Here is a 27,201-nt window from a genome sequence, read left to right on the forward strand (position 1 = left end):
TATTTATGTTCAAACCAGGGAACAGAACAGACCGCTCTCTCAGTAGCTATAAAGGTTGCAATTATCATAAAGGTCAAGCTTTTGATTTGGTGTTGTCTCTGTTTTAAACGAGTAGCTATTGTGCTTTACAAACATGGTGCTTTGGGGTCTAGCCTCTCTTTAAACGGTTTTGCCGTTTCAAAACCAATGCTGGGCTTTCTGTGTGGAACACAGAGACTCCACAGCGAGGAGACAAAAGGATCGGATCTCCTGAGTCACGTGACTGAGTCCGAGAGGAATTCCACACAGTAGAGCCTGTTTATAGCTCCACACCGACTCTCATCCCACATAGATTATTACCCAAGGGAAACGTGCGCAGGAAACACACAGACTCACACGCACGCACAGGTGTATATAAATATATATATATATATATATACGCACGCACACACAAACATACACACACACACACACACACACACATACACACATACACACACAGATCACATGCATGCACAGGTGTATATAAATAAATATATATATATATATATATATATATATACGCACGCACACACACACAAACATACACACACACACACACACATACACACACAGATCACACGCATGCACAGGTACACACACACACAGACTCACACGCAACCACAGGTGTATATAAATAAATAAATAAATATATATATATATATATATATATATATATACGCACGCGCACACACACAAACACACACACACACACACACACAGATCACACGCATGCACAGGTACACACAAACACACAGACTCACATGCATGCACAGGAGTATATATACACACACACACACACACACAGACTCACATGCACGCAACAGGTACACACACACACAGACTCACACAGACTCACACGCACGCACAGGTACACACACATACAGACTCACAGGTACATGTATACACACACACACACACAGTCACATGCACACACAGGTACACACACAAACAGACTCATACGCCCGTGCAGGTACACACACACACAGGTATACACACACATAGTCTCCCACGCACGCACAGGCACAGGGACTGCGGAACACATACACACAGACTCACACGCACGTACAGGTACAGGAATATACACACACACACATACAAACACACACACACACACACACACACAGACTCACACGCACACAGATTCACAGGCAGAGGCACAAACAGACAGACACACACTGATTCACAGGCAGAGACACACACACAAACAGACTCACCTAGGAGGGGCTTATAGAGGTTGGTGAGCTTGGTGAAAGAGGGGAAGAGGTGGGGTAGGTAGTACTTCTTGAACAGAGCAAAGAGGAACCTGAAACCGCTGTCCTGGTTCTCTCTGTTCCTCCACTCCAGACTGGAGGCCTGTAACACACACAGAGCAGGAAGAGGACACCCCACATTCGGTTAGGGCACAGAGCACACCAGCAGCACTGAGCAGAGGGAAGGCCACGGGCAGGCCGTTGGCTCGGGCTCACCTGGACGACCATGAACTTGAGGAGAGTTTGGAGGATGTAGCAGGTCTGGTCATCAGCCACCTTCTCCCCGGGTACGGCTGGCACAAGCGGTGTGATCTCCTCTGGGACCACCTTGGCTGCAGGGGGGTTCAGACATATTAGCTTTTAGCGAGGAGACAGACAGCTTTGTACAAAGACCGCTTAGTGCAGACACAATTAAATCCTAGTACACTGACAGAAACAGCTTAGTGCACACACAGCCTTTAGTGCACAGACACAGCTATTAATGCACAGACACACAGCTCTTATTGCACAGACATACATCTCTTAGTGCACAGACACACAGCCCTTATTGCACAGACACACAAAGCTTTTAGTGCACAGGCACACAAAGCTTTTAGTGCACAGACACACAAAGCTTTTAGTGCACAGACACACACAGCTCTTAATGCACAGACCCACAGTTCTTAATGCAGACACACAAAGCTCTTAGTGCACAGACCCACAGTTCTTAATGCAGACACACAAAGCTCTTAGTGCACAGACACACAGCTCTTAGTGCAGACACACACAGATCTTCGTACAAAGACAGATACAGCTCTTAGTGCACAGACAGCTAAATGTACACAAACAGATTAGTGCACACAGAGCTCTTATTGCACAAATACACACAGCTCTAAGTGCAGACACACACAGCTCTTAGTGCACAGACCCACAGACACCTGAAAATTCTGACTGATCTCTCCCGACTGCATAATCTACTCTCTCTGCTACTCTGGTTTCCTCCCACAGTCCAAAGACATGCAGGTTAGGTTAGCTGGAGAGTCTAAATTGCCCCATGGTGTACTGCCATTGCCCTTGACCAAGGCACTGGCCTCAGAACTGGAGTTTGTCTCTGGGCACCACACTTACTGCTCCTGAGTTACTAGAATGGGTCAAATGCAGAGGACACATTCTGTTGCCTTAGAAGGCAATGACATTCATGAATAAATAAGATAAAATAAAGCTGTATTTGTCCCGGGTGTTCGCTGTGGTGGAGGAGGCGGGTTCGGGGCTCACCATCAGGCGGGTTGGAGAAGGGGTTGTAGATGATGGTGTCCAGGGTGCAGGGCCCGCGGGAGGAGGGGACGGCGGGGAAGCCCGGCACCAGGCAGGCGAAGATCAGGCACTGCTCCTCCGCACAGTTCTGCTGCAGCGCCTGTAGCCACAGCAGGAAGAGCCGGATCCCCTCGCAGCGGATCTGAGGAGGGGGGCACACAGGGGCCAGGGTCTCAAACAGGGGCCATATATTCTCACAAGGGCCATGGTCTCACACAGGGGCCATGGTCTCAAACAGGGGCCATATATTCTCACAAGGGCCATGGTCTCACACAGGGGCCACGGTCTCTCACAGGGGCCATGGTCCTTTACAGAGGCCACATACTCTCACGCTCTCACAAAGGGGCCACAGTCTTTCACAAGGGCCACAGTCTCTCACAGGGGCCATAGACTCCTCTCACAAGGGCCACAGTCTCTCACAGGGGTCACAATCTCTCACAAGGGTCACAGTCTTTCGCAGGGGCCACATACTCCCACAAGGGCCACAGTCTTTCACAGGGGCCACAATCTCTCTCAGGGGCCACGATCCTTCACATGAGCTACAGACTCTCACAGGGGCCAAGGTCTTTCACAGAGACCACAGTCTCTGTCAGGGGCCACGGTCCTTCACATGAGCCAGAGACTCTCACAGGGGCCAAGGTCTTTCACAGGGGCTAGTCTTTCACAGGGGCTACAGTCTTTCACAGGGGCCACAGCCTTTCACAGGGGCCAGTCTCTTACAGGGGCCACTGTCTTTCACAAGGACCACGGTCTCTCTCACCATTCTCTGCAAACTCTAGAGACTGTTGCAAGTGAAAATCCCAGAAGATCAGCTGTTTAATGATTTTTGTCTGGCACCAAAAATCATTCCACGGTCAAATTCACTAAGACAACATTTCTTCCCCCATTCTGACACTTGGTCTGAAAAACAGCTTAAGTTCTTGATCACGTCTGCATGCTTTTATGCATTTAGTTGCTGCCACATGATCTGAAATGTTTGCATTAACAAGCCGGTGTACAGGTCTACCTAATAAAGTCGTCATGGAGAGCACAGTATATAATACAGAAGTTTTTGGGATGGACATCTTCCCTAAACTGTCTCACAACAGCAGTTGAATCAATACAGCATCAGTCTGAGCAGTGAGATAGGCACAGAACACCGGGGTTTAGGGGTTCAGGGGTTTATAGCCATTTATAGCAGTGTTTCGCAAGCTGTGGGTCGTGACAGTGCTTCAGGTGAGTCAAGAAAATAATTGCCTTTTCCTATATATGCCCCACAGACAGTCCTTACAAATTTAACAGTGAGCAGTGACAGCCACTGTAGCAGTTACACGTGCTTTAAAGGTACAATAGGTAAGATTTTTGTGTTAAAACATTGTTGCAAGACCATTGTAAATCCCTTCCTATCACTGAAAAAGGCTCACTGACATGTTGACTTCAACGTTTCAACATCAGCACATTCAGAGAAGCAATTCCTCTCCTGCGAAATTACATATTGTATTGTCAACATACAACACAAAAAGGTCCATACCTGAGCATATGTTCATTATGTAGGCAATCTTTCAATCTTCCAAGAAGCAGTCGCAAAATGTAAACTTTTACTATTAAATATTATTTTATCAATATTTGTTACAAATATCAAAAGGGTTATGCGCTGTGGGACAATCTGGGATCAATCTGGGAGTCCAGTGCGCAGGTGCGGGGTGTAGGCGTCAGGGTTTTCGGGGACAGGGGCAGAAAAGCAGAAAGCAGCAGAACTGGGAGTGTGTGTGTGTGTGTGTGTGTGTGTGTGTGTGTGTGTGTGAGGGGAGGGGATATTATGAAATATTAATTAGACCAGGCGGGCAGGCTGCAGGCCATCTCTGCCAGTCGTCTCTTACTGATAGCTTCATCCCCCGCCGGCAGCTAAATGTTAGCCCGTCTGCTTCCTGCAGGCCCTTAATTAATATCCGACGGTGCGAGCGGCTAGCTCGAGGGCCCGAGTGGCGGGGCTGGCTGAGGGCGGGAATCTGGCACGGCCGTTTAGTAAGACACGCCTCAACCTCTACACCGGGGGAGGGTCGAAAGAAATACAGAAAAAGAAAACACTTTACCTTGAAGGAGTTTCCCGTGTGCAAAAGCTTTTTCAGAATGGAACCTAGAGGAAAAATGAGAGGCAATAATCAATTGAAAGGAAGAACTGCTAAATGGGAAAGACCTGTTAACAATGCTAATGCTTAACTGGGGCATCCGAGGACATGTATATGACACGGGAAAAGCTGAGGTTCTGATACACTGCTCCGCTCCAAAATTGAGTCACCTTTGGACCAGGCTTACAAAATTTATATGGTTGATACTTCTCTGTTATATCTTAAAAAGGGTATTTTTTTGGTACTTGAAATACACCTGAAGACACTTGAAACCATGTCTATAACTCTTACTCAAGCATAGTGGAGGGTCAAGTTTGGGACTGTATAACATCATTTCGAGTAGGTTATTTTGATTTGATTGAAGGCTTCATGAATGCCGATAAATACAAACAAATCTTAAAAGCATGCAATACCCTCTGGGCAACTGGGAGAAAATGAATTCTATAGCAAGATAATGAACCCAAGCAGACTGCTAAGAAGATCAAGCTGCTGGTATTGCTGGTGTGAGAACAATGGACTGGCCACCCCAGAGTCCAGATCTCAGCATCACAGAATGCGTTTGGGATTACTAGGATAGAGAGCTGGTGAAAATGCAAATCAACTCCTCAGACTGATCTTTGGAGGTGTTTACGAGAGTGAAAATATATTCTTGTGGATTGCTTCGAAATAACTCAGAGTAAGTCTCCTGAAAAGAATGGAAGCTGTAATAAAGGCAAAGGGTGGACGCACTAAATACGGAAAGATTTGATATTGCACATAGTTATGGAGTTTTTCTGTAATCAAATGTTAAATACAAGTTATTTTCTGACGTAGAATAACTTGCACTGTTTTCACTGGAAAGTATATAAAAGAAAGGGTGGTCTCTGATATATATGGCGAAAAGCTCTGAAATGAAATGACTGAAAAAAAAGATAGAAAATGGTATGAAATCAGTTATGAGGAACGAGAGAGAGAAAGAGAAGCCAGCCAAAAGCAATACTGAAGAGAAATGCATGGGGAGAAGAGAAAGATAATGTAAGCTATAGAGATGAGAGATGGGATGACACAAAGCATGCCGTCATTACACACGACGGTGACGGAATGTTCTATTGTGGCTGCGTATTATATCACCACCAGCTGTCAAAGAGTGAATGATATGGAACCAACACTAAATTGCAATTTATTTCATTATTATGTGATATTATTATAAGATTCCTCTTGGTTACCATCTACGCTCCGGTGACATGCAGGCGCTGTATGGCGTGTACAGTGCTGCATGTCAAATGGAGCTCTCGAAATGCAGCAGAGAGAAAATGATGGCCAGAAAAAAGAGAAGAAACAGATGAGATGAATGAGAGAAGAGACAGAAGCCAGATGCGAGAGCAAGAGAAGATGAATAGAAAAAGACAGAGAGGGAGAGGGAGAAGGAGAGAGAGAGAGAGAGAGAGAGAGAGAGACCTCCTCTCTGACAGCTTTTTCTAGCCATGGCTCTCAGCACAACTCAGAGATAGTGAAATCCTGCCTCGGAAGTGTATCACCAGGCAGAAAAAATGCTATTTCCGTAGCTGATCCCAGGTCAGCGCAAAACGCCCCGCGCAGTAAAAAAACTATTCAAAATGGAGGCTTAAACCCGAAGACAAAGGGCGACGCGTGGTTAAGATTACCCGCCCGGCACGTCTTGTCCCGACCCTCCGCACCTGTGCCTCGGCATCGACGGATTCCGGATAATACCGTTCAGACTCGGGGGGGGGGGGCGAGCGTGCGGGGGGATAAAGCGGAAACGGGGGGGGTGGGGTGGCCCGGTCACGGCCCCCTGATTTGCGGCTTCCTGCCGGCGGTTACGCGGCGCTGTTTAGAACAACAAAGCCTCGGCCAGCCACGCGTTGGCGGTTGCGGTCCCCGCCTCGCCGTTTTTCCCCGAGAGAGGGGGCCTGACAGAAACGGAGACGATAATTGAGGTTATCGTTTCCTCCAAGCTCGGGCCCCCGCTCTGGAGGCTTGTGCGAGAGAGCCGTGATTTAATTACCAATTTGCATTTCAAATGAGCTCTGCGATTTCATTTTTCATGCACCTTTCATTCTTCGAGTAATTATTGCCTTCTAATACCAAACATTCAAGTCCAGTTATGGATACCCGGCTTCTTTTTCCACCCTTGCAATATTTTGGCAGCTATAGGTACAGTCGGTAGTTATTTCAGCAGGGGTAAGCAAAAATACAGTTTGTGGTGCTTCGGGGGGGGTATAGCTTTCCAGTTCGTGGTTGGGGGAGGGGGGGGGGTACTTGACTATGTTCGTTTATAGTAACAGCATGATGATGAGAAATTATGCAGGTTTTTAAAAGGCAAAGTTTCGAGGGGCTTTACGGCTACAGTTCACATCTGCAACACCTTTCAATCTGCAAAGGTACGTCCCATACACGATTCAGACGACGGAGCCTGGAGACGTGTTCTACACATAACCTGTGTCTTTGTACACTGTATACAAAGAGAGGATTTATGAGATAAACATGGCAGCTGTACCCACTGCAGCATTGGTATGTGGACATTTCATCAACGTAGCTTCATATGAAACTAAACTAAACTAAACTAAACATTCTTGTAGTACTGTACGTGTTCGGCTGAGTGTGTGCTGTGCAAAACAAGACATTTGTGGAATGAAAGTTAACAGAAGCACAATTCCAGACAAATTCCTGAAAGTTATTTTTCATCCTGTAATTCGTTGAACTGCTATTGTTGAAGGTGTTACACTCCACAGGCCGCTATTATAAAATAACGTGCTATAAAGCATTCTTCTCAATATCAGTGTTGGCCTACTGTATGAAAGAGTGAAGGCCAAGAGTAATTGGCCAAGATTTGGCATCTAAATGCAAGCAGTGCAAAAAATGTACCAAAACACACTAAAACATTTTTGAGACGTGAGCTAGGACTAGTCACTTATGCAGTATCTATTGGAAAATGTTACACTCTTTTCTATGCTTAAAAACAAAAATTTGGAGAGTAGGCATTTTAAAGAAACTTCTGACAGAATGGAATTTAAAACAATTGAAATTGTATTTTCCTTTCACATTAACTTCCTTTTCAAGGGATTCCCAGACTTCAGCAGGAGCTTGAAAGGAGGCAGGTCATGTGATATAATTCATATGCACACTGTCCCAGATTTCACTGAAACTGCCAGAGTCATCTCTTTCTCTGGCACCCAGAACACTTTCTTCTCCCCCTAGCCTCGGGTACCTTACCTATACTGTGGAACTGCCATCTACTGCAGATTTTCTCAGGCAGAAGTTGAAGAATTTTCTGTAAAAGAAAGAAAAAAATTATTACTCCAGGTGATATCATTTTTGAGAGTTGGAGGGTTTTTCCTCACAGACTACTGGGGGCTTAGGGCTCATATGATTATTTGTATTTGTGACAGTCTTCTGTGAAAAGCGCTATTCAAAAATACATTGAATTGAATTGAATCATCAGTGAGATTTGTTTGGCAGCACATAAGGCAGAAAATGCCCGCATTAGAAAACCAAAAAATATATAAAATTAACAGCAAGAAGCTACAAAACTAAGGCAGCATTTCCCCATTTCCGTCAAGAACAGAACTCAACAGCAGGTGGTCTGACAAGTTGAAAATGTCTTATATGAGACTCCTTACCAAGACAACTTCACAGGGACTAGCCAGAAATAACAGAAGGTGGAGTACACTGGGTTCAGAGAACTCCCAGTCCAAATGTCTGACAGAAAACGGGGCCGCTTCAAAGACGCAGTCCGCCGTCAAATTGCTTACTCGTCAGATACGTGCCGCCGTTCAGCTTTTCTGTGACCGGCGAGACTGACGCAGCGGGCGTCCAGGTTTTTGCGGGACGGTGGTCCGGTCGAAGCGGTGTGTGTCCCGCTAATGACGGGCCCGGCCTGTAAGTGATTGACGGGGGACGGCGGTTCAGAGAGGGGGTCGTGACCCGGCACAAGGCGTACTGGGGCGAGCGTCAGCGCTGTGGATTTACAGCTCAATTAGAGCGGCGGGACCGTTTACACCGGGCCTTCGTTTCCCAGGGGCGATTTACTGAGGCTCTTCGGGGAGGGAGGGAGGGAAGAGGGACAGGGCGACAACGATGCTGTGTGGTATAGCCGTATTAGCTGCCTGTCATCCCGCACTTGTACGTTCCTCACCATCGGCTTGGGGGGCGTGCAGAACAGAGAAATGATTGTGGCTTTATAATAATAATAATTTGTTATTTAGCTCATGCATTGGTCCAAAGCGACTAACAGTTGATTCGACTAATTCGTCTGGAGCAATGCAGGGTTAAGGGTCTGGCTCAAGGGCGCATCAGCTGTGTAGATCTTATTTTGGCTACACCTGGGTTTGAACCATGAACCTTCCGGGTCCCAGTCATGTACCTTGACTATGAGCCTAAAGGATGGCCAAGGTCACTTCAGTCAGTCAGTAAGAAAGAAAGAGAGAAGGAAGGAAGGAAGGAAGGGGGGAAAAAAGGAAGACACAGCATATCTCAAACTGAAGGGTCACATGTGACATCAGCCAGGAACACCGTAACCCAAGGAAGGAAACGGCACAGCAGTCTGAGCGATTCCGCTACTTTCTAGAAGCAGGAGAACGCAGAAACTAATCGAACACTAACCTGCTTCTAGTAAAATCTGAGACGGCTCAAACTGCTACATCCTGGGAGAACCAGTCCCATCCTCTGAATTGCAATAAGCGGTTCTGCGGCACAGAGCTAACTTCATGACAACCCTTGTGACAACAGTTATAGTGTTTGAAGCGCAGAGGAGGAGCGGGAACCAGGCCGGTTTGCGCTTGGTCCCGGTGGAGGGAGTCACCTTAATGCACTCACCTCCACAGCTCCATTACATCGCAAAGACTTCGCTGGGCTATCGATCGCGAGGCTTAAGGGCTCACCGTACCGGTAGGGCCCGCGGAAGAGCCGGACGAATTACGCCAGGCGAAGGCACCGCGGGGAGTCTCGTCTAAGCCCCTCCGGGGTCTTTCTAGGGGCGGTAATAGCCGTCCTCCTCCCGCCCAAAACCCCCCAAAACCCTCCGCAGCCGGGAGGAGTCGAGACGGAGCGAGGGAGGCCCAGCGGGGGGTTGAGCCGGCGGAGATTCGCTCACCAAAAAACGAGTCGCCGGAAGCCGCGCAGACTCCCCCGGCAGGGGTTACTGTAATCTGCCGCCGGGCTCCCGGCATAAAGATGCGGAATTACGGCCGTCCTTCCCTCCGGCCGGCGGGGCCCGGCCCATTTGCATGATCCGCTGCTTAGGTTTCCGGCCACACCGCCGCCGCGCGCCGCTCCCGGAGGCGTCCCGGGGGGGGGTTTTCGGAGGTTTCGGAAGGTCGGAAGCTGTGCTTTTCTGTCGCGCCCAACTTTGGAATTCTCCGGAAATAATGCCGGTGAAACTTTCTCTTGCAAAGTTCTCGGGAGGTAAGAGCGGTCATCTGGCAGTCGGAGGGTCGCCGGTTCAATTCGATGGGTCGAAGTGTCCCCAAGCGAGACACCTAACCCCCAATTGCTCCTGACGAGCTGGAGGGTGTCTTGCATGGCAGCCAATTGCTGTTGGTGTGTGAGTGAGTGTGTGTGTGAATGGATGAATGACAAGCATCAATTGTAAAGCGCTTTGGATAAAAGCGCATTGTAAATGCAGTCCATTTACCATTTCTTCCTCCACGTTCTCTCTAGTGCAGGACAAAATGTTATTCTACGTACCAATACATTTTAGTGCTGAACATCCTTCTTTGTTTCATTTCCTGGGGGGCCTGCCACTCCACCAAACCGCAGGAGCTCATGGACCGATTCAACCGGACCCCCGGACCACCGCTCTGAGGTCGTGGGCTGCTGCAGCCCTGGTCCTCCCCTGGTCCAGCCCATACCCTCATGCCCCTACCCTCTGAACCCCAGACTCTACATCCCTCCATATGGACATTCTAGTTTAAATACTAGTATCATACCAAAGAACATTATAGATACACAAAATGGCGACACATCCAAAAATGAGAGTGGTGCAGTGCATAGATATTTATTAAAAAACAAGTTCCTCCTTGCTGTATTTTATTGACCAACCTTGTCAGGTAGATGCCTTAGTCAGGGCAATAAAATTACATTTCATTAAGCAGATGCTTTTATCCAAAGCGACATACAAAACAACTGCAGAAAACACAACATGGAGGAACTTGAGTGTGCGACTTTGATATTTTTTTAATACCCAGGATCATTCTAACAATAATTCAGCAAATATATATGACATCAAGGGAAAGGGTTCAGAAAGAAGCGAGTCACATGTCATCAGCATCGCTCCCTACTCCAACACAGATCAAAGTCAAAGAGCATGTTTTTAAAGTACAACCAAATATGCACACCCAAGTAGGTTATGCTTTCAATAAATCACAACTATTCTTGTCACTTGTGTGGTGACAAGCCCTGTGTGTTCTCATGAGATGGGGGACTGGGAAAAACAAAATAAAATATGAAAACTGAACCGTAAAAACATAAGTTTAATCTGCAGCAGTGAAGCGAGGATTTTTCTAAAGTTTTGTAAAGCGAGAATTCTGCCCATATAGGCTTCAATGGTCTTATAGTCCAATCTTTGTGTTCATTTGCCCATTTTAACCTCTTCCTGTTTGCCGGCTTTTTCCATGAAACTCTGCCTATAAGGCCAGTATCCCAGAGTCTCTTCACTGTTGCAGATGAAACTGATGTTTGACGTGTACTGTTCAAGGAAGCTGCCAGTTGAGGATCTGTAAAGTGTCTGTTTCTCAAACTGCACTTGTCCCCTGCACAGCTGTGCATCTGGGCCTTCTACTTTTCCACCACACTTTCTGTCCTGGTTAGACCCAGTTTACTCTCTTCTTTCAAGACAGTAGTGTACTTTAGAGCTTTAGAAATGCCAGTGTACTAGATAGTGAAACAAATGAAAGACATTTATTTAGCTTCATTAAAGATCACAATACAATTCAGCTGCACTTACAGTAATTTAAATGGAGGTTTCTCTAGTACCAAATTAGCACATTAGCATGATTAATTAAGGATGATGCAACACGGTAGTGGAGTAATGGCTGCTGAAATTTGGGATTTCCAATCAAATGCAATGTTTCAATTAAAAAACTATTACTTCAAAAAGTAATAGAAATTTGTAACTTTATCCATGTCTTGCCTGTATTTTTTAATCAATTTAATGCTACCTAGGTGAATAAAAGTATTGATTTCTTTCAAAAACAAATTTCTCAGTAATTCAAAATTTTTTTACATAAGTGTATGTCTGGGACGTTGCAGGAGTTCAGAAACAATCTTGCATCAAAGCGACCCAAGCACAGAGACTTTGATGGAGCAGCAATACACATGGACTAAATGTCATGATGAAGGACCTGGCTGGTTTTGAACCAGGACCTCCTTGCTGGAAGGCAACTGTGCTAACCACGGTTTTGTCAATTGCAAAAGAAAAAGAGAAAAATAAACCATTCAAAAATCCATAGTGACCAGGATTGTGTCAGAAACAGGTTTGGGGGCAAACCTGGGGCAAAAATTATTTTGATTCTGGACCAAACAATTCAGGAGTTATGGGCTAAAATGGCTGCATTACAGCGTCTCCAAGGGGCCGATAGGCATCAGTGCAAAAACCTGAGAAGTGGTGGAGTAACTCAACCTACCTGCCAAATTTTGTAGCCAACAATCAGTTTTTGCTGCCCATTCAGTTTTAGCAAATAAAAATAATTAAAGAAATAAATAAAAAAAACAGAACAAAATCAATATGGTTCCAGCACTTCATGCTTTGACCCCTAATAAGTCACCAAAATGGAGGGGGGGGCATTCCCCAAGTGTAAAGAGAGTAAGGCTTACCCCCTTTTTTAAATGTGTGTGCCAAACCCACAGTATTAAATTTGATTACACTCAAAACATCGCTGCCCTGAACTAAAATTAGAGCAGTTTTTTTCCATTAATTACTTCAAAAAGTAATAGAAACATGGGCATATTTTTAGACAGCAATTTACATGCACAATTGTCAGCCGGAAAAACATGATTGTCAAGGAATTTGTTACAGTGGATGAACTGAAAGCACAGCACAGTTATTTCTGGGGAGTCTGGTGTGCAATTAAGTCATGAGTAGAATAATCGATTCGCACTTACAGACAAAAAAGGAACTAACAGTTTAAAACATTAATAAACCAAGCTATTCCTGGGGCTTAGCACAAATACCTGGTGTGTAAAGTGCACATAAATTGCCATAATATAGGCCTTCTTACTTTACTTTTTCTAATGATTAACTTTGTTTTGTGGAATATGCATTAAAGCCCAAATGCATGCATGCGTAAAAGGGTAGATTTTCCTGTCCTGACAGTTTGTTCCAAGCACTGATCCTCGACAGCGTACCACTTGAACTCCATACATTAATGTACCGGAGCGAATTAACTGAAGGACAACAGAGAGCGGAAAATAGGCAGCGCTGCTATTTTCCGCTCACGTTCCGTACGTGCCTCTTCCTCACCGATCTCGAAAGCGAGGCATTGAGAGGCAACCGACACTGGGGACGCATCACGCTTGTTTCATGAACGATCTCAATTTTCACTTATTAACTGCAGCTCCGGGAGTCAATTAGCATGAATAAACGAACGCAATCTACAACATATCGAGGGAGGGAGCGTTTTTGGTGTTTATATTCACCCTAGAGAAGGCAGTATTGGAGACAGGTTCAAGAGATCTCCTAGGTCCAACTTTTGTCGGAGAGAAGGCGGCAATTTATTATTATTTTTTTTACCTTACTAATATAACGGTCTGTTTGCTCTTTGTCAAATTTCACCATGTGTTCTTACTTATGACAATAGTCATGAATATGTACTGTACTATTATACAGTAGAATGAATTTTTTCTGCAGCCAACTCTTATTAACCTATTTAATGTATTTATGCATTTCATTCTCTAAGTCACCCTGGTCAGTTCTATTTTTAGTACTTAGAGAAAAGTTTCGTTGAAAATTGGGTGGATACCCTGTTTCATTGTACTTTTATAAAGGCCAATGACACCAATAAAATCAGGCTGCCTTGGCACTTGATATTTATTTCAGCACGAAATGGAAATTACAATTGTAGCACCTGCTGCCACAGATAAGTACAGTAAATAACAGTATGCCGGTAAGTGTGTGTGTGTGTGTGTGTGTGTGTGTGTATATGTGCGTGTATGTGTGTGCCAGCACTGTGCTAATTTCCAGGCTTATACATTGCATAGAGTAGTCCTGGCTCAATTCCATGTTTATTTCTGATAACACAATGCGCCATTAGATTTAAGTTGAACTCAATAATGTCTTCAAAATGTTACATTCCATTGCCTGGCTAACTACAATATGGCTTGCTACCTTTAAAAAGTCTCTCTCAAACCACAGCAGGATTTACTTGATCTGTGAATCTGAATTAGGCCTGGTCTCTCAGATTGCTTTAGCCACCACAGTTATGGTTACCTCTCATCTTAGCTATATTTGAACATAATCCAGCACTGTGTATTGCTCAAAATGGCTCAGATACCACCTAATATAAATCATACTGTAGCTTTTCAGGCACATGGTCAAACAGTCATACTCAACAACCAACCATCCAGTATTGCCAGAACTACAAAACAACAGTTCAAACAGTGTTTGTTTTGGATTCAACTTTTCAGTGCTGTATTGACATGCTGATGCATTTGAGCCTGCATGGAGAAGCAGATGGGCGGGGTTTACACCTTTGGGATTATTTCATTTGTTCCAAGCTACGTTTGAATCCGAAACAAATACAATTTAAACCCATTCACCCTTTGTTGGGATTAGAAAGGCGGACATTTGCGTAAAAATCACAGTGCATTACGTTATGTTACAGTTATTTAGCTGACACTTTTCTCCAAAGAGACTTACAGTTGATTAGCCTAAGCAGGGGACAAATCCCCTTGGAGCAATGCGGGGTTAGGGACCTTGCTCAAAAACCCAACAGCTGCATAGATCTCATTGCGGCTACACCAGGGCTTGAAGCGCCAACCTTCCAGGTCCCAGATAAATACCTTAGCCACTAAGGCTGCAAATCGCTGTGTTTTTGGGCAGAGGTGGTGGAATTCCCATTAGCCTCCACCCCCCCCGGATATACCGCAGAAACGGCTGAGTTTCCGGGGCGCTCCTGACGCGCAGGCTGGACTCACAGGGCTGCCATTGTCCGGTGCCGGGGCAGCGGGCAGGGCCGGGCATCGCGGCCGAGGGCGGGAACACAGCGGCCTTTGTGCGGCCGTGGAGAGGAGAGGGCGCACGTTTTCTCGGCCGTGGGCGTTCGCTCAGCTCGGGGGTAAAATAACGCCACAGAGCAGCGCCCTGTGTTTGTGTCGGTGGTCTCAAACTCGCTGTCTCGGAAGGTGTGTGGATGCAGGTTTTCACTCCAACCGATGTATGCTACCCTAATTGATTTCTATTAGTCATTCAGCCATATGCATTTAACATAAGCCATAAAGGCACAGAATATAAAGGACTGTTGATATTTAGACAACACAAATAACACATTACACTATGACTATGTGTATATTCATTATACACTCACCGAGCACTTTATTAGGTATTTATTAGACTTTGTTTTTAGACTTCTACTGCTGTAGCCTATCCACTTAAGAGTTATGATGTGTTGTGTGTTCAGAGATGCATACCACTGTTGTAATGTGTGCTTATTTGCGTTTCTGTCACCTTCCTGTCAGCTTTGACCACTCTGGCAATTCTCCTTTGACGTCTCTCATTAACAAGGTGTTTCTGTGTGTAGAACTGCTGCTCTCTGGTTTTTAAAAGTTTTTTGCACCATTCTCTGCAAACTCTAGAGACTAGTGTGCGTGAAAATGGCCCTCCATGGCATAGACCACTGCTCTATGGAAACGTTCACCATAATCACTCCATGTCACCACGCTATAATACATTATGTGGAGGGAACAATTGTTGGCAAGAGCCAATAACTGCATCTGACACATAAACCATCAAATGACAGTTACACTAATGCATCCTTTGGAAGTTATGGTTGGGCGGGGCAAAGTGACCACAAAGTGACCATTTAGCCGTTTTGCGAGCGGCAGCAGTCGGGAGTGGTCGAACCGCGAGCTGTCCACTAGGTCAGTACTCACATATTGACATATCGATCGACCGACTACACAGCGGCGGGGTAATGCTGCTGACGCTGAGAGGAAGTCATCGGCTCGATGTACCAAGAAGCGAAGAAATCGCCGTGTTCGCCGCACCTAGACTGCAGCTATCGATTTTCTACCGTTCACCTGCAGTGGCAGCTATGGGATAAAGAGATGTTCGTGCAGGAATGGTTTCAGAACGGTGTCATTTGTTCCGATGCCTAGCGCTTTCTTTCCTGCTCTCTCTCCGCTTCCGTCCGGAAGCGGGACTCGAGCCGGGAATAGGCACAGTGCCAGAGGAATGGCGGGGGGGGGGTCTTAAAAATGACGAGTCACAGGGTTTCAAGCCCACCCAAAGTCAGAAACTCACTGGGGACACATAATTTAGTCGGGGGATATTTATGTTGACCATATTTTGGCATTCATAGTCTGATGTGATTTGTTTATCTTAATGTTTGATCTTAACTTCCCCCCACTCCACATTTCAAACACTAAACGTAGAAGTACACAGTTAGCATTACAGATAGCTCACTACACATAACTACTGACTGACTCCTTTAATAGTCACTTTCTGTGTGCTTTTGACATCACTGTATTGTGTGTTAGTGGAGGGTTTGCGGTGAAAGGTTGTTGCTTTTCAGGGTAAGCCATTCTTATCTTGTTTTTTTCTGAAAGCTTTATAAAGCGCTACTTGTGGATATGAGGGGGGGTTACTGAAATTGCTTGTCTAATCCTAAACAAGATAGGAAATATCTAAATTGGACCGGGCTGACAGCATCTCAACTTTTCAAAGGACTATAGAGAAAAATAAGGAGAAATGCATAACAAACATGCTGATATCTTCAATATGTTTTGTTGTTTGCTCTCTCGGGGAGGAGCAAATCCTCAATCTAGCACACACACATACAGTGCACCCACAAACATACATAAACAAACAAAGAACACATCTTACACACACTATATATTTATGTGTGGCTCTCACACACACAGATAGACAGACACACACACGTATGTACGCTCACACAGAGATACACACATACAAACACGCATGTACACACACACACACACACACACAAACCACCAGCACCATGAGCATTCAAAGAGAGCAGGACCAGACACAAAGGGTGCTGTGGGGGTGGGGGGGGTTGTTCTTGGAGGCTGAAAGAACAAAGACCCCCCATCACCCACCTCCTCCCAAACAGTAGCATGGAGGATGATTCCACATTTCCCCCCCAATGATTTACCCACACAATAAAGGGGCTCACCCTAAGCACTGTAATCTGTCTGGCCTCACGGCAAAACACAAGCCCTCAGGACAGATGTCAGTCACATCACACACATATCGCACGGCTTTTAGAGGACGCATTGGTGCTTAGAGGGGGAGGGGAGAGGGAGGGGGTATCTTCCTGTGATTAGTCCAACCCCCCCTACCACCAAAACTGTGGTGTGTTCCTGTGCAGAAGAACCTCTTCATAGCACTAACGGCACGTTAAGAACACTAAAATAAAATACTAACACTTGCATGTAAATTGATATGTATAATCATAAAATAAATGCAATAACATTAACAATAATTAGCCTATTATAGAACGGATATTTGAAGCCACGACAAATCGATACTGCAACTCTTGAGAATGTTTATTTTTTATTTTTTACTTTCACTGTAATCGAATGTCCAGGTCACATTACATGGTGGAAATTTGCACAAAGGCCAGGACACATTTGAATAGATTTGAATGTGCACTTCCGTATAGACAGTGAGCTTAGAGAGAGAAAGAAACAGAGTGAGAGGAATGGAGAGAGAAAGAAACAGAGTGAGAGAGGAACAGAGAGAGAAAAAGAGTGAGAGGAAAAGAGAGAAAGAAACAGAGTGAGAGGAACAGAGAGAGAAAAAAACAGAGTGAGAGAGGAACAGAGAGAGAGAGAAAGAAACAGAAAGTGAGATAGAGGAAGAGAGAAAGAAATAGAAAGAGAGAGAGAGATAGAGGAAGAGAGGAAGAGAGAAAGAAACAGAGTGAGAGAGGGAGAGAGAGAGGGAGAGAAAAAGAAACAGTGAGAGAGGAACAGAGAGAAAGAAACAGTGAGAGGAACAGAGAGAGGGAGAGAAAGAAACAGAGTGAGAGAGGGAGAGAGAAGGAGAGAAAGAAACAGAAAATGAGAGAGAAAGAGAAAGGGAGAAAAGAAACAGAGTGAGAGAGGGACAGAGAGAGAGGGAGAGAAAAAGAAACAGTGAGAGGAACAGAGAGAGAGGGAGAGAGTGAGAGAGGAACATAGAGGGAGAGAGATAGAAACAGTGAGAGAGGGAGAGAGAAGGAGAGAAAGAAACAGAAAATGAGAGAGGGAGAAAAGAAACAGAGTAAGAGAGGAACAGAGAGAGAAACAGTGAGAGGAACAGAGAGAGAGGGAGATAAAGAAACAGAGTGAGAGCGGGAGAGAGAAGGAGAGAAAGAAACAGAAAATGAGAGAGAAAGAGAGGGAGAAATGAAACAGAGTGAGAGCGGGAGAGAGAAGGAGAGAAAGAAACAGAAAATGAGAGAGAAAGAGAGGGAGAAATGAAACAGAGCGAGAGAGGGATAGAGAGAGAAAGAGGGCCAAATGCATTCTACTCTTAAGCGGATTTCACTACTTCCTCTTCCTGAAAGGGACATGACATAAATATTTAAGACTTTTTTGTTTTGTCTTTTTTATGGATTCTGGTCTGTAGAACATTTTTGAATCCTTACAGTGCTAGGTGACGGTTGAAACACTTGAAAACTAGACTGAAATCCAACAGCGCCGAGAGAACATACAGACCGTCAATGGGCCGATGGTGCATTTTTCTATTTCGGTCTTCAAGGTGAATCTAATTGGCACCCACGTACTTCAATACACAATAATGAAAACACTAACACAACATACTAGGTATGTTGAACTTTAATTACATAAACGAAAAATAACATAACACAAATTCAACCCAGTTGAACACAGACTGTCGCATAAATAGAAAACAATTTGCTTGCCAGCTTCTCTATCGGCACTTGTACACTTAAAGGGTCATTTAACTGTCATTATAAAACAAGTTAACCATTCAATGACTTTCAAATGCATAGCATTGTAAAACACTATTCTTGAACTCGTTATTCCAGCTTAACAGGTCATAACGTCCACAGTTAGACTGAAGATTCTGCCACGTTAGCTACATTTCCTGTTTCCTGTCAACCCAGCACAAAAAGCAAGGAAACACTTCTGAAAAAGTGAACTACATCCATTTTTCTTTTGTTATTTTGCACCAAGTGTAAAGAACATGGTATGGTGCAGTATAATTCACACCCCTGGAGGGTAAAGTAGATGAAAAAGATTGTGTGCATGGATCCTTGAGGAGAAGAATCTGGAAGCGGAGCTGCCAGAGGTCACCCCTGCTAAACGAGACTGTATTTAGAAATGCATTATCGTGTGCTCGCAAAGGTTGTATGTATATAAGGAATTAGCATGTTTACACACATTTCACCTGCTGAAGAGACTTTTGCAGCACTGACCGGCAGCTTATAATTGTTAGAGAACTGGACTTTTAACTCAAAGGTTTTGGGTGTGAGTCTGAGGTACTGTTGTTATATCCTTGATAAGTTTTTAACCCGACATGCGTTCAACAAGGCAAAGATTCGCCGGGAACTATGTTCGCTGCGAACAGTTACAGCTGAATGATTTTAAATGAACATTTCATTTAGTTTGTCACCAATGATTTTTTTAAATGGACACGACAAAACGGAGGGTCATTTTCAGTGCAGCTAGCGGCTAGTGGCTTCCGTGATATTAGAGAACTTCACTGATAGTGGTCATGACATGATGGATATTATACTTATTGTTTTTCATTTGCTACATTGATGTAAATACGGCATTCCCATACCTTGCACCATGAATTTCTCTAATAGTTTTTTATTTCTTTGCATTTTAAGACCATGTCCGTGTGTGTGTACGTGTGTGTGAGAGAGAGAGAGTGTGTGTGTGATAAGTTGAACTTACTTCAAAAATAAAGAGAATGGAGTCCAGCTCCTCCCGTTGCGATTTGTTCCCTGGAAAAAGAGAAAGAGACTTTACTTTGTATTTTTAATTATCATCATAATTATTATTATTATTATTATTATGTACAATTCACAGTCTGATATTCCCTATGACTTTCCCATGCTAAGTGATGTCATGCACTCTTTCACCTAACAGGAAGGCACATGCCATATCAAATTATGATTATGTCATGTAATTACACATAATGGGACAGAGAGTGTTGAGCTTGAAAAACAACTGAAACTGAGATTTTGCCCCAAAATTCCTTCGGTGAACTGTCAGCTGTTCCAATCAAAACCCATATCATTTTCACCCAGGACTGGCTTATATCTGACATCTTTAAATGTTTTATATAGCTGCCAGACAGAGACTGAGACAGAGTCCCCATAGATATGCACTTTCCCCTGGAGTACAATCACATATCTTTTCATTCACCCACAATCTTTGAACTATTTAATTTTGCGCTGGTCCTTCTCAATATCAAAAAATAGTTGATTATTCCACACAATATTCTCAACGTGCATGTCTCTTTGACAATTTTGATAGCATTTCAGGGGGGGTTTTTTTGCTTTAAAAAAATGTAGTTTAATCCCCACCTGAACTGTAAGTGATAATAAAGAGCTTGCTACTGATAAGATACAATTGTGTATGAGTAGTGCATTTGACCAGCCAGTCACTCTGAGGTTGTAACGGAGGTTCTACTGTATTTGCGAAGTCTGGCAATACAGATTAAATTCTTACAACATCTTTTAAAGAGCATGAAAATGTCAGTTCTGACTTGCACAATGAATGATGCAACAGGTGAAACTTTGCAGCAATCGGTACCACGTCTGTATCCTACACACATTTCAAAATGCACTGTACTGCGACACCAAGTGTGGTTACATGAGGTTGATGCACCAGGCCTGCCTGAACAACAGTCATGTCATTAGGCAGCCTCCACCAGGCAAGATAAACAGCATGTCCACAGACTGTAGATATGGAAATGTGTCCGGAGTCGGTTTTTTGATCAACTCAGCTTGCAATCCCATGATGAGATGTCCCATATAAATTGAATTTAACCATAACGATCAAACAAAGTAGCGTGATTTCAATTTGTCCCATCTAATTTTTGGACTGAGGTATGCTGGATAAATTGTAGACCAGGGGTGCCCACAATTTTCCGGCTTGCGAGCTACTTTTAAAATGACCAAGTCAAAATGATCTACCTACATAAAAAATGCTAAACATATATTTATTTATATATATACTGAGTACACTTCATATATACAATCGATGTTGGTGTACCTTGCATAACTGCATGAACCCGTATGGCACAATACAACTCTGTACATTTTTGGTCATTACCCTACTCTGATGACCTGGGGCCTCATTTATAAAACTGTGCTTAGGATTCACGTTAAAAGGTTGCCTAAGCATGAAACCTAGGACGTGCGTACGCAAAGAAATATTCTGATTTATAAAACAGTGCATACGCACGTCCCACGCCAGTTTTCCTTTATAAATCACAATCAACTCTAAATGTGGCGCAACTTTGCCAGCTTCATGTCCCGCCCACAGTTGCCTATAAATAGGCAGTGAAACACCCCTAATGAATATGCATTTCACGAAGACGACAATGGCAAACGCTGAAAAGAAGGCCAAGAAAAGGGATTTCAGCCATTTGATTGCCTCTGAAAAGCTACAGGTGTGGGAATTATCCTGATTGATTGTAAATGACGAACAGTTCTGCACAACGAATGTGATGATGACGATGATAATAATAATAATAATACACGTTATTTGTCTAGCACCATTGAAAACACAGTTTCAAAATTAAGAGATAAAACGAACAAAAATGTATAACAATAAACACATTATAAAACATAATATATGAATATGATAACAATATATTAAACTATGCTCGTATCTGCCCGACTGACGCATTGTAAACGGCATCAGTGCAGCGCAATTTGTCCGACTGTTCACCATATTATTTATGAGAATACATTTAATAACATGAAGTATTGTTTAACAGTTCGTCTACATATTTGAGGGATTATTTTACAACAACATCTCCGTTTATATTCATCATCCTAAATCATATTTTTTGGGCACTCCAGGGAGCATCAATGAAACAGCTGTTTGTTTATTCGTTGTAAGAGAGGCTTTTATCCGTTTTTGCAAATTAACTCTTCGTATATGATACGTGAGAGGTAATATTTAATTACATTACATTGCATGGCATTTAGCAGACGCTCTTATCCAGAGCAACGTACAACAAAGTGCAAATTAAACACAAGAACAAGTGCAAATAGGACCTGGGAGGACAGTATAGTTCCGAGTCCTAGTGTAAACATGCAGAAAATCAGAACCCTTTAAGAGTACAATCAACAACAAACAATTTCGATTTATTTTACACAGTGATATCTGTTGTATATCATTTTTGACTTCTCTCGTCGCCAAATGCTGTGTTGCACTTATGAAGGGAGAGAACCCGTATAGCGAGATTCAACAACACAACACTTTAATAAGTATAACAGGGACGAAGCACGTCCTTACAGCAGCCATACCCACTCCCGGAAATCTTTATACCTTTTTAAATCCTGTTTCACTTCCCGTTTTCCTGGTCTTACGTCACGAGCATTAAAGGCACAGTTTCTCATTTCTCCAGTTAATGTGCGTACGCATGGGTCAGAGTTTCCGTGGAGGACCGCACATTTTCCCGTCAAGTTCGTTTTTTATAAATGCCAAAGTTTGCTTAGAAAGTGGCGTACGCATTCTTTTGTGCCTACGCAACGTTTATAAATGAGGCCCCTGCACTCCATGGAATCAGCCAGGGTTGCATAGTCCAGACAGTAGCTGCTGGTAGCCATCCTCAAGCAGACTTCCAAATGATCATCATTCATGGTGGTACGGTATTTGGACTTAATAATCTTCATGTGGGAAAAGGCTGACTCATGGCGCTGCAGAGCTTTGAGGATAGAGGTTGCATTTTTCATTTGAAAGCATTAACTGAGCTGATCATATTGACCACGGTTCTGTCTGCAGCTCTAAATTAAACATGTTGGTCAGATCGGTTAAAAATGCCAAGTCTAGCAGCCACTAATCGTCATTTAGTTGGTTGTATTCTGCATGTTTAGCGACAAGGAGAAACTTCTTTATCTCCGGACAGAGCTCTCGGAATCTCTGCAGGAATTTCCCCCTACTAAGCCATCTCAGGTCAGTGTGTAGCAACAACTCAGTGTGGTCGCAGTCAGCCTTCTCCAGTTGCGCACAGAACAGCCGTCTTTGAAGAGATCTAGCTCAAATAGAACAGGCAATCTTCATTGCCACATCCATTATCTCTTTCATGTTTAGCATTTTTGCGCATAATGCTTGTTGGTGTATTATGCAGTGGTAATTGAGGAAGTCGGGGAAAGCATCGTCCTCCCTGCACTTGGCAATAAATACATTTGAGCGGCCAACCATTGCGGGCGCACCGTCCAATTTGCACACTGGGAGCTGGGTTTTCTCGAGTCTGTAGAGAAAATGTCCTTCCAATGTCCTTCCAAAGCTGCTGTGTCAAGTCCTCGGCCATGACTTCACAGCGCCGTGTCACTGTACTTCTTGATAGCTGGAGAGCTTTGATTGAAGATAATATTTCCGGTTTGTTTTTAAAGTCCCGAAACAATGAGTCAGCCGCTTCAACGAATGCCTCTTTTATCATCTCTCCATCTTGGAAAGACTTCTTGTGCTTAATGATGGAGTGACTCACCCGGAACGATGCTTTGGTGGCTGCCTTAGCTTTTGAGCTCAGCTGTGAGAAAAATGACTGCTGTCCGGACAACTGTGATTTTAGTTCCTTCACCTTTCTCTTTCTCAGCTCGCTTTTCGGAGGGAAGTCAGTGTTGTAGTTTTTATGAACAGTCTGAAAGTGCCGCTCGACATTTCCCTTCTTTGGAATAGCGATGGTAGATTGGCAGATCAGACAAACGCACTTTGAATATGACATTGTGAAAAAAAAGTCCTCCTCCCATTCCGGATGGAAGTGGTAAGTTTTTGGTTTCTTACTTGGTCCAGCTCCCCCACTCATTTTTATACCCTTTCTTTAGTAGAGATAAATTGGAGCTAACTAGGTTATTAGCTCACCTGCATTTTTGCAGTAGTTTGCAGTGGTTGACCACGCAACCGCGATCTCAGACTGGCTGCCCTGTACGCCAATCAAGTGGCACATGCCATAGTGAGGATGGATGATAGGCTATCTAATTCTTTTAATGCAATGCGATCTACCCACACTACCTTTGCGATCGACCGGTCGATCGTGATCGACGTATTGGGCACCCCTGTTGTAGACATTACATGGCATTACATTAATGGCATTTAAAAGAGCGACGTACAGTTGATTAGACTAAGCAGGAGACAATCCTCTCCTGGAGCAATGCAGGGTTAAGGGCCTTGCTCAAGGGCCCAATGGCTGCGCGGATCTTATTGTGGCTACACCGATCTTGCGTGTCCCAGTCATGCACCTTAACCACTAAGCTACAGACGGCCCTGTAGAGGTTCATATAATTAACTCACACTGAGTTAGGCTAACCCCTTGAGCTTGGCTTGGGACACACACACTTTTCATCCAGGTTTCTCTTAGCAGCCTTTGCTTGCACAAAAGGTTGGAATGAATATGGCAAACCTAACAGCCAGCATATGGAATTACATCTCAATGGCATTTTTCCCAAGTGAACAACAATGGTTTGAAATGTAATACTTAATTCATCAATGTCATTTTGTGGCAATTAAGACAAATTTTCAAAAATAGGCTAAGGAATTGTAAATATTTTATGCACAGAGGCCAATTAGCTTGTTCCCAGACTTAGCCTATTTTGAACCCATAGTGGACTAAGGTGCCCTATAGAAAACCCATAGAAAGGCAGAAGAATCACAATGCATTCCAACGGTCATGTGTCTTGATAAATGGTCATACGATCAAATACAACGCTCGTCGTATCCGTCTGTTAAGGGAGATGTAACGCGCAGCTCACATCCATGTGACCCCAAAAAGAGTTGGGACATTTCTTTGTGGAACATTGCATGGAAAATTTCAGGAAAAGCTGAGAAATGAAGAGAATTGTGTTACCAAATGTACTCATTTATAGCAACTGAGTAAGGCAACAACTTTTTGCTTGATTCGGCAAACACACAATGGTTCTGTACAGATCATCACAGGGTAGCAATATGTTTTTTTTTTTTGGCTTAATTAACAAACATGACAGGTTTCTGAATTATCGCTGATCATTGGCAGGTAATTATGTTTTTGTCTCTTGCAAATAAACTAATTTCAGCTGAACTGAGCAAAATGAATGTTATCATTGACAAAGATAATACATTTGACTGCACGTAAATGACAAAATAAGCTGCACAAACCTTTTCTGTGCTTATTTTAATTTGGTCTCCATCTCATAAATGACCAAATGTAAATGCAGCTTGTAATTTGAATATGACTGTGTTACTGAGTTGCTGTTTGCTTTCAAGTTACATCTTCATCTGGGTATTTGAGCAATGGAAACAAAGTCCTTAAAAAGGATATCCTGTTGATTTGTTTATATAACTGAACTGAAGTCAGCCATTGATGGGTTTTTATAAGGGAATGGACCAGGAACAGCAATGGACCAGGAACCCCAGGTAAAAATGGAGGACAAGTTCATTTATCATTATTTCAACAGCACTGAAATGAGTATTCTTCATTTCAGACTTAAGAATACTCAAAGAATAATAAACATTTCCATGAGGCACCCAAGTCCGAATAAAAAGCTGTTAAATGAGAAAGTTATAATTAGGTTCTACTGTATGTGTTTTGTTCTTTAGGGTTTTGTGTGTCGACATTGATATTGAACAATATAATAGTTCTTCTCGAGAACACCAGTAGGTGCACCAGCAACTTGAGGTGATTCCCATTAATACACCTGGGCAGAATTATCAACCCTTTCCCAATTCAAGGATGGATTCAGGTAATGTCAAACAGGTAGTTAAAGGTATTAAAGTAGCAATCAGCTTTGCTACCTGCTAGCTACACGCCGCAAGTGTGACCTTACAAAACACAGAGACAACAATAAACGTGTGACCTCAGTGACTTTGGCCGCCTGGTTAACATTACTGTGCTGAGTCTGCAGCCCACACACCATAGCACCTGCTGCAAAAATAAACACTCAAGGGAAATACGCAAGGTCAATGCGAAATCTCATTAATGCCCCTCAAGCTATATGTAGTTCTCTATCAACAAGTTTTCTTAAGTTTAAAGAAGAAATGGAAAGCATGCATAAACACACACGACTGCACAAACTCAAACGCACTCACAGTAAAGTAACTATGTTTACATGTAGGCTGACATTCCAATGATAATCTGAATGTTTAAGACTTGGGTAAATGCCAATAACTGTAACCAATTATCAGAAATTCCTCTTTGAAACAGAATATTAAGTCATTAATATTAATATTGCATCATGGAGGAACTTTGGAATACAGTGTACCTCTGGCTGAGAAATACAAATACAGTACTCCTATTGAGTAAGAAATATTGAATCACACATGGTTAACTCAAAAGTTTACATTGTTGGTGTTAATCAGTTCTAAGTTATGAAAGGCACAATGTGTCCTCTTGAAGGAAGAAGGCAACATCTTTTTTAAACGGCTGTTCCAAGAGGGTGTATTGATGAGAATGATCATTAACAACATGTTCTAGCTTGATTAGACTGCTTTGTTAAATCAAGTGTATGTCTTTGGATAAAAGTGTCAGCTAAATAACTCATAATGTTGCAACAGGCTGATTTGGAGGAACACAAAAAAGAACACCCCCAAAAAAGTGAGCACCTCTCCAAAAGAACATATATAACAGGGTTAACACATAACAGACATAGTCCAATGGGGCTTATTTGGAATATTTTGAATACCGTGTATGCAGGAATATTCGCATACGTCTCTCATATTTCACAGTGCATGTAAAACTGGTTATTCAGGATACGACTGTAACCAGGATAAACACCATTATTCAGAATACTGTGCACATGTCAACATAGCCTTTAGATATTATCAACACAATAAAAATACAGTCACGTCCAAATTGCATCAATCAAGGGACATGGCTTGCCTACGTGGGTAATTGCGTAACAATAACCTTGCAGACGTTTCTTATGACGCTTTCGTGCGCTTACCTTTTTGCTTTAAGTTGCTTTCCAGTATAATGAAATTTTCATAGAAGATAAAATAAATCTGAGAACAGTTGGACTCGAAGAACGGCTTCAGCTCACTTTTTTCGATGATATCTGAAAGAGAGAGAGAGAGGACAGACTGTTAGAGCTGAGGCAGACTCTACACGCCTCGTCGACAACAGCAAAAGCTCATGACCGCTACAGTTTAAAAACCTGCATCCGGCACTAACTGTACATCACCGTCAG

The 27,201-nt window shown here is 43.5% G+C and overlaps 1 protein-coding gene across 6 annotated transcripts in view; it reads right to left on the minus strand.

Moving 5' to 3' along the window:
- Window positions 1-27,201, minus strand: part of ralgapa2 (Ral GTPase activating protein catalytic subunit alpha 2) — a 177,199-nt gene that overhangs the window by 117,189 nt on the left and 32,809 nt on the right. For all 6 annotated transcript variants that reach the window (XM_061233565.1, XM_061233536.1, XM_061233549.1 and 3 more), the window contains exons 2-8: window positions 26,959-27,069; window positions 19,757-19,806; window positions 7,886-7,943; window positions 4,637-4,680; window positions 2,526-2,706; window positions 1,488-1,603; window positions 1,236-1,374 (exon numbers count right to left, since the gene is read on the minus strand). In XM_061233565.1, coding sequence (XP_061089549.1) covers window positions 1,236-1,374; window positions 1,488-1,603; window positions 2,526-2,706; window positions 4,637-4,680; window positions 7,886-7,943; window positions 19,757-19,806; window positions 26,959-27,069 — 699 coding nt within the window. The remainder of the gene's footprint in view (window positions 1-1,235; window positions 1,375-1,487; window positions 1,604-2,525; window positions 2,707-4,636; window positions 4,681-7,885; window positions 7,944-19,756; window positions 19,807-26,958; window positions 27,070-27,201) is intronic.

This window comes from Conger conger, chromosome 1 (genome assembly GCF_963514075.1).
Source record: "Conger conger chromosome 1, fConCon1.1, whole genome shotgun sequence".
In the NCBI taxonomy this organism is placed as follows: Eukaryota; Metazoa; Chordata; class Actinopteri; order Anguilliformes; family Congridae; genus Conger; species Conger conger.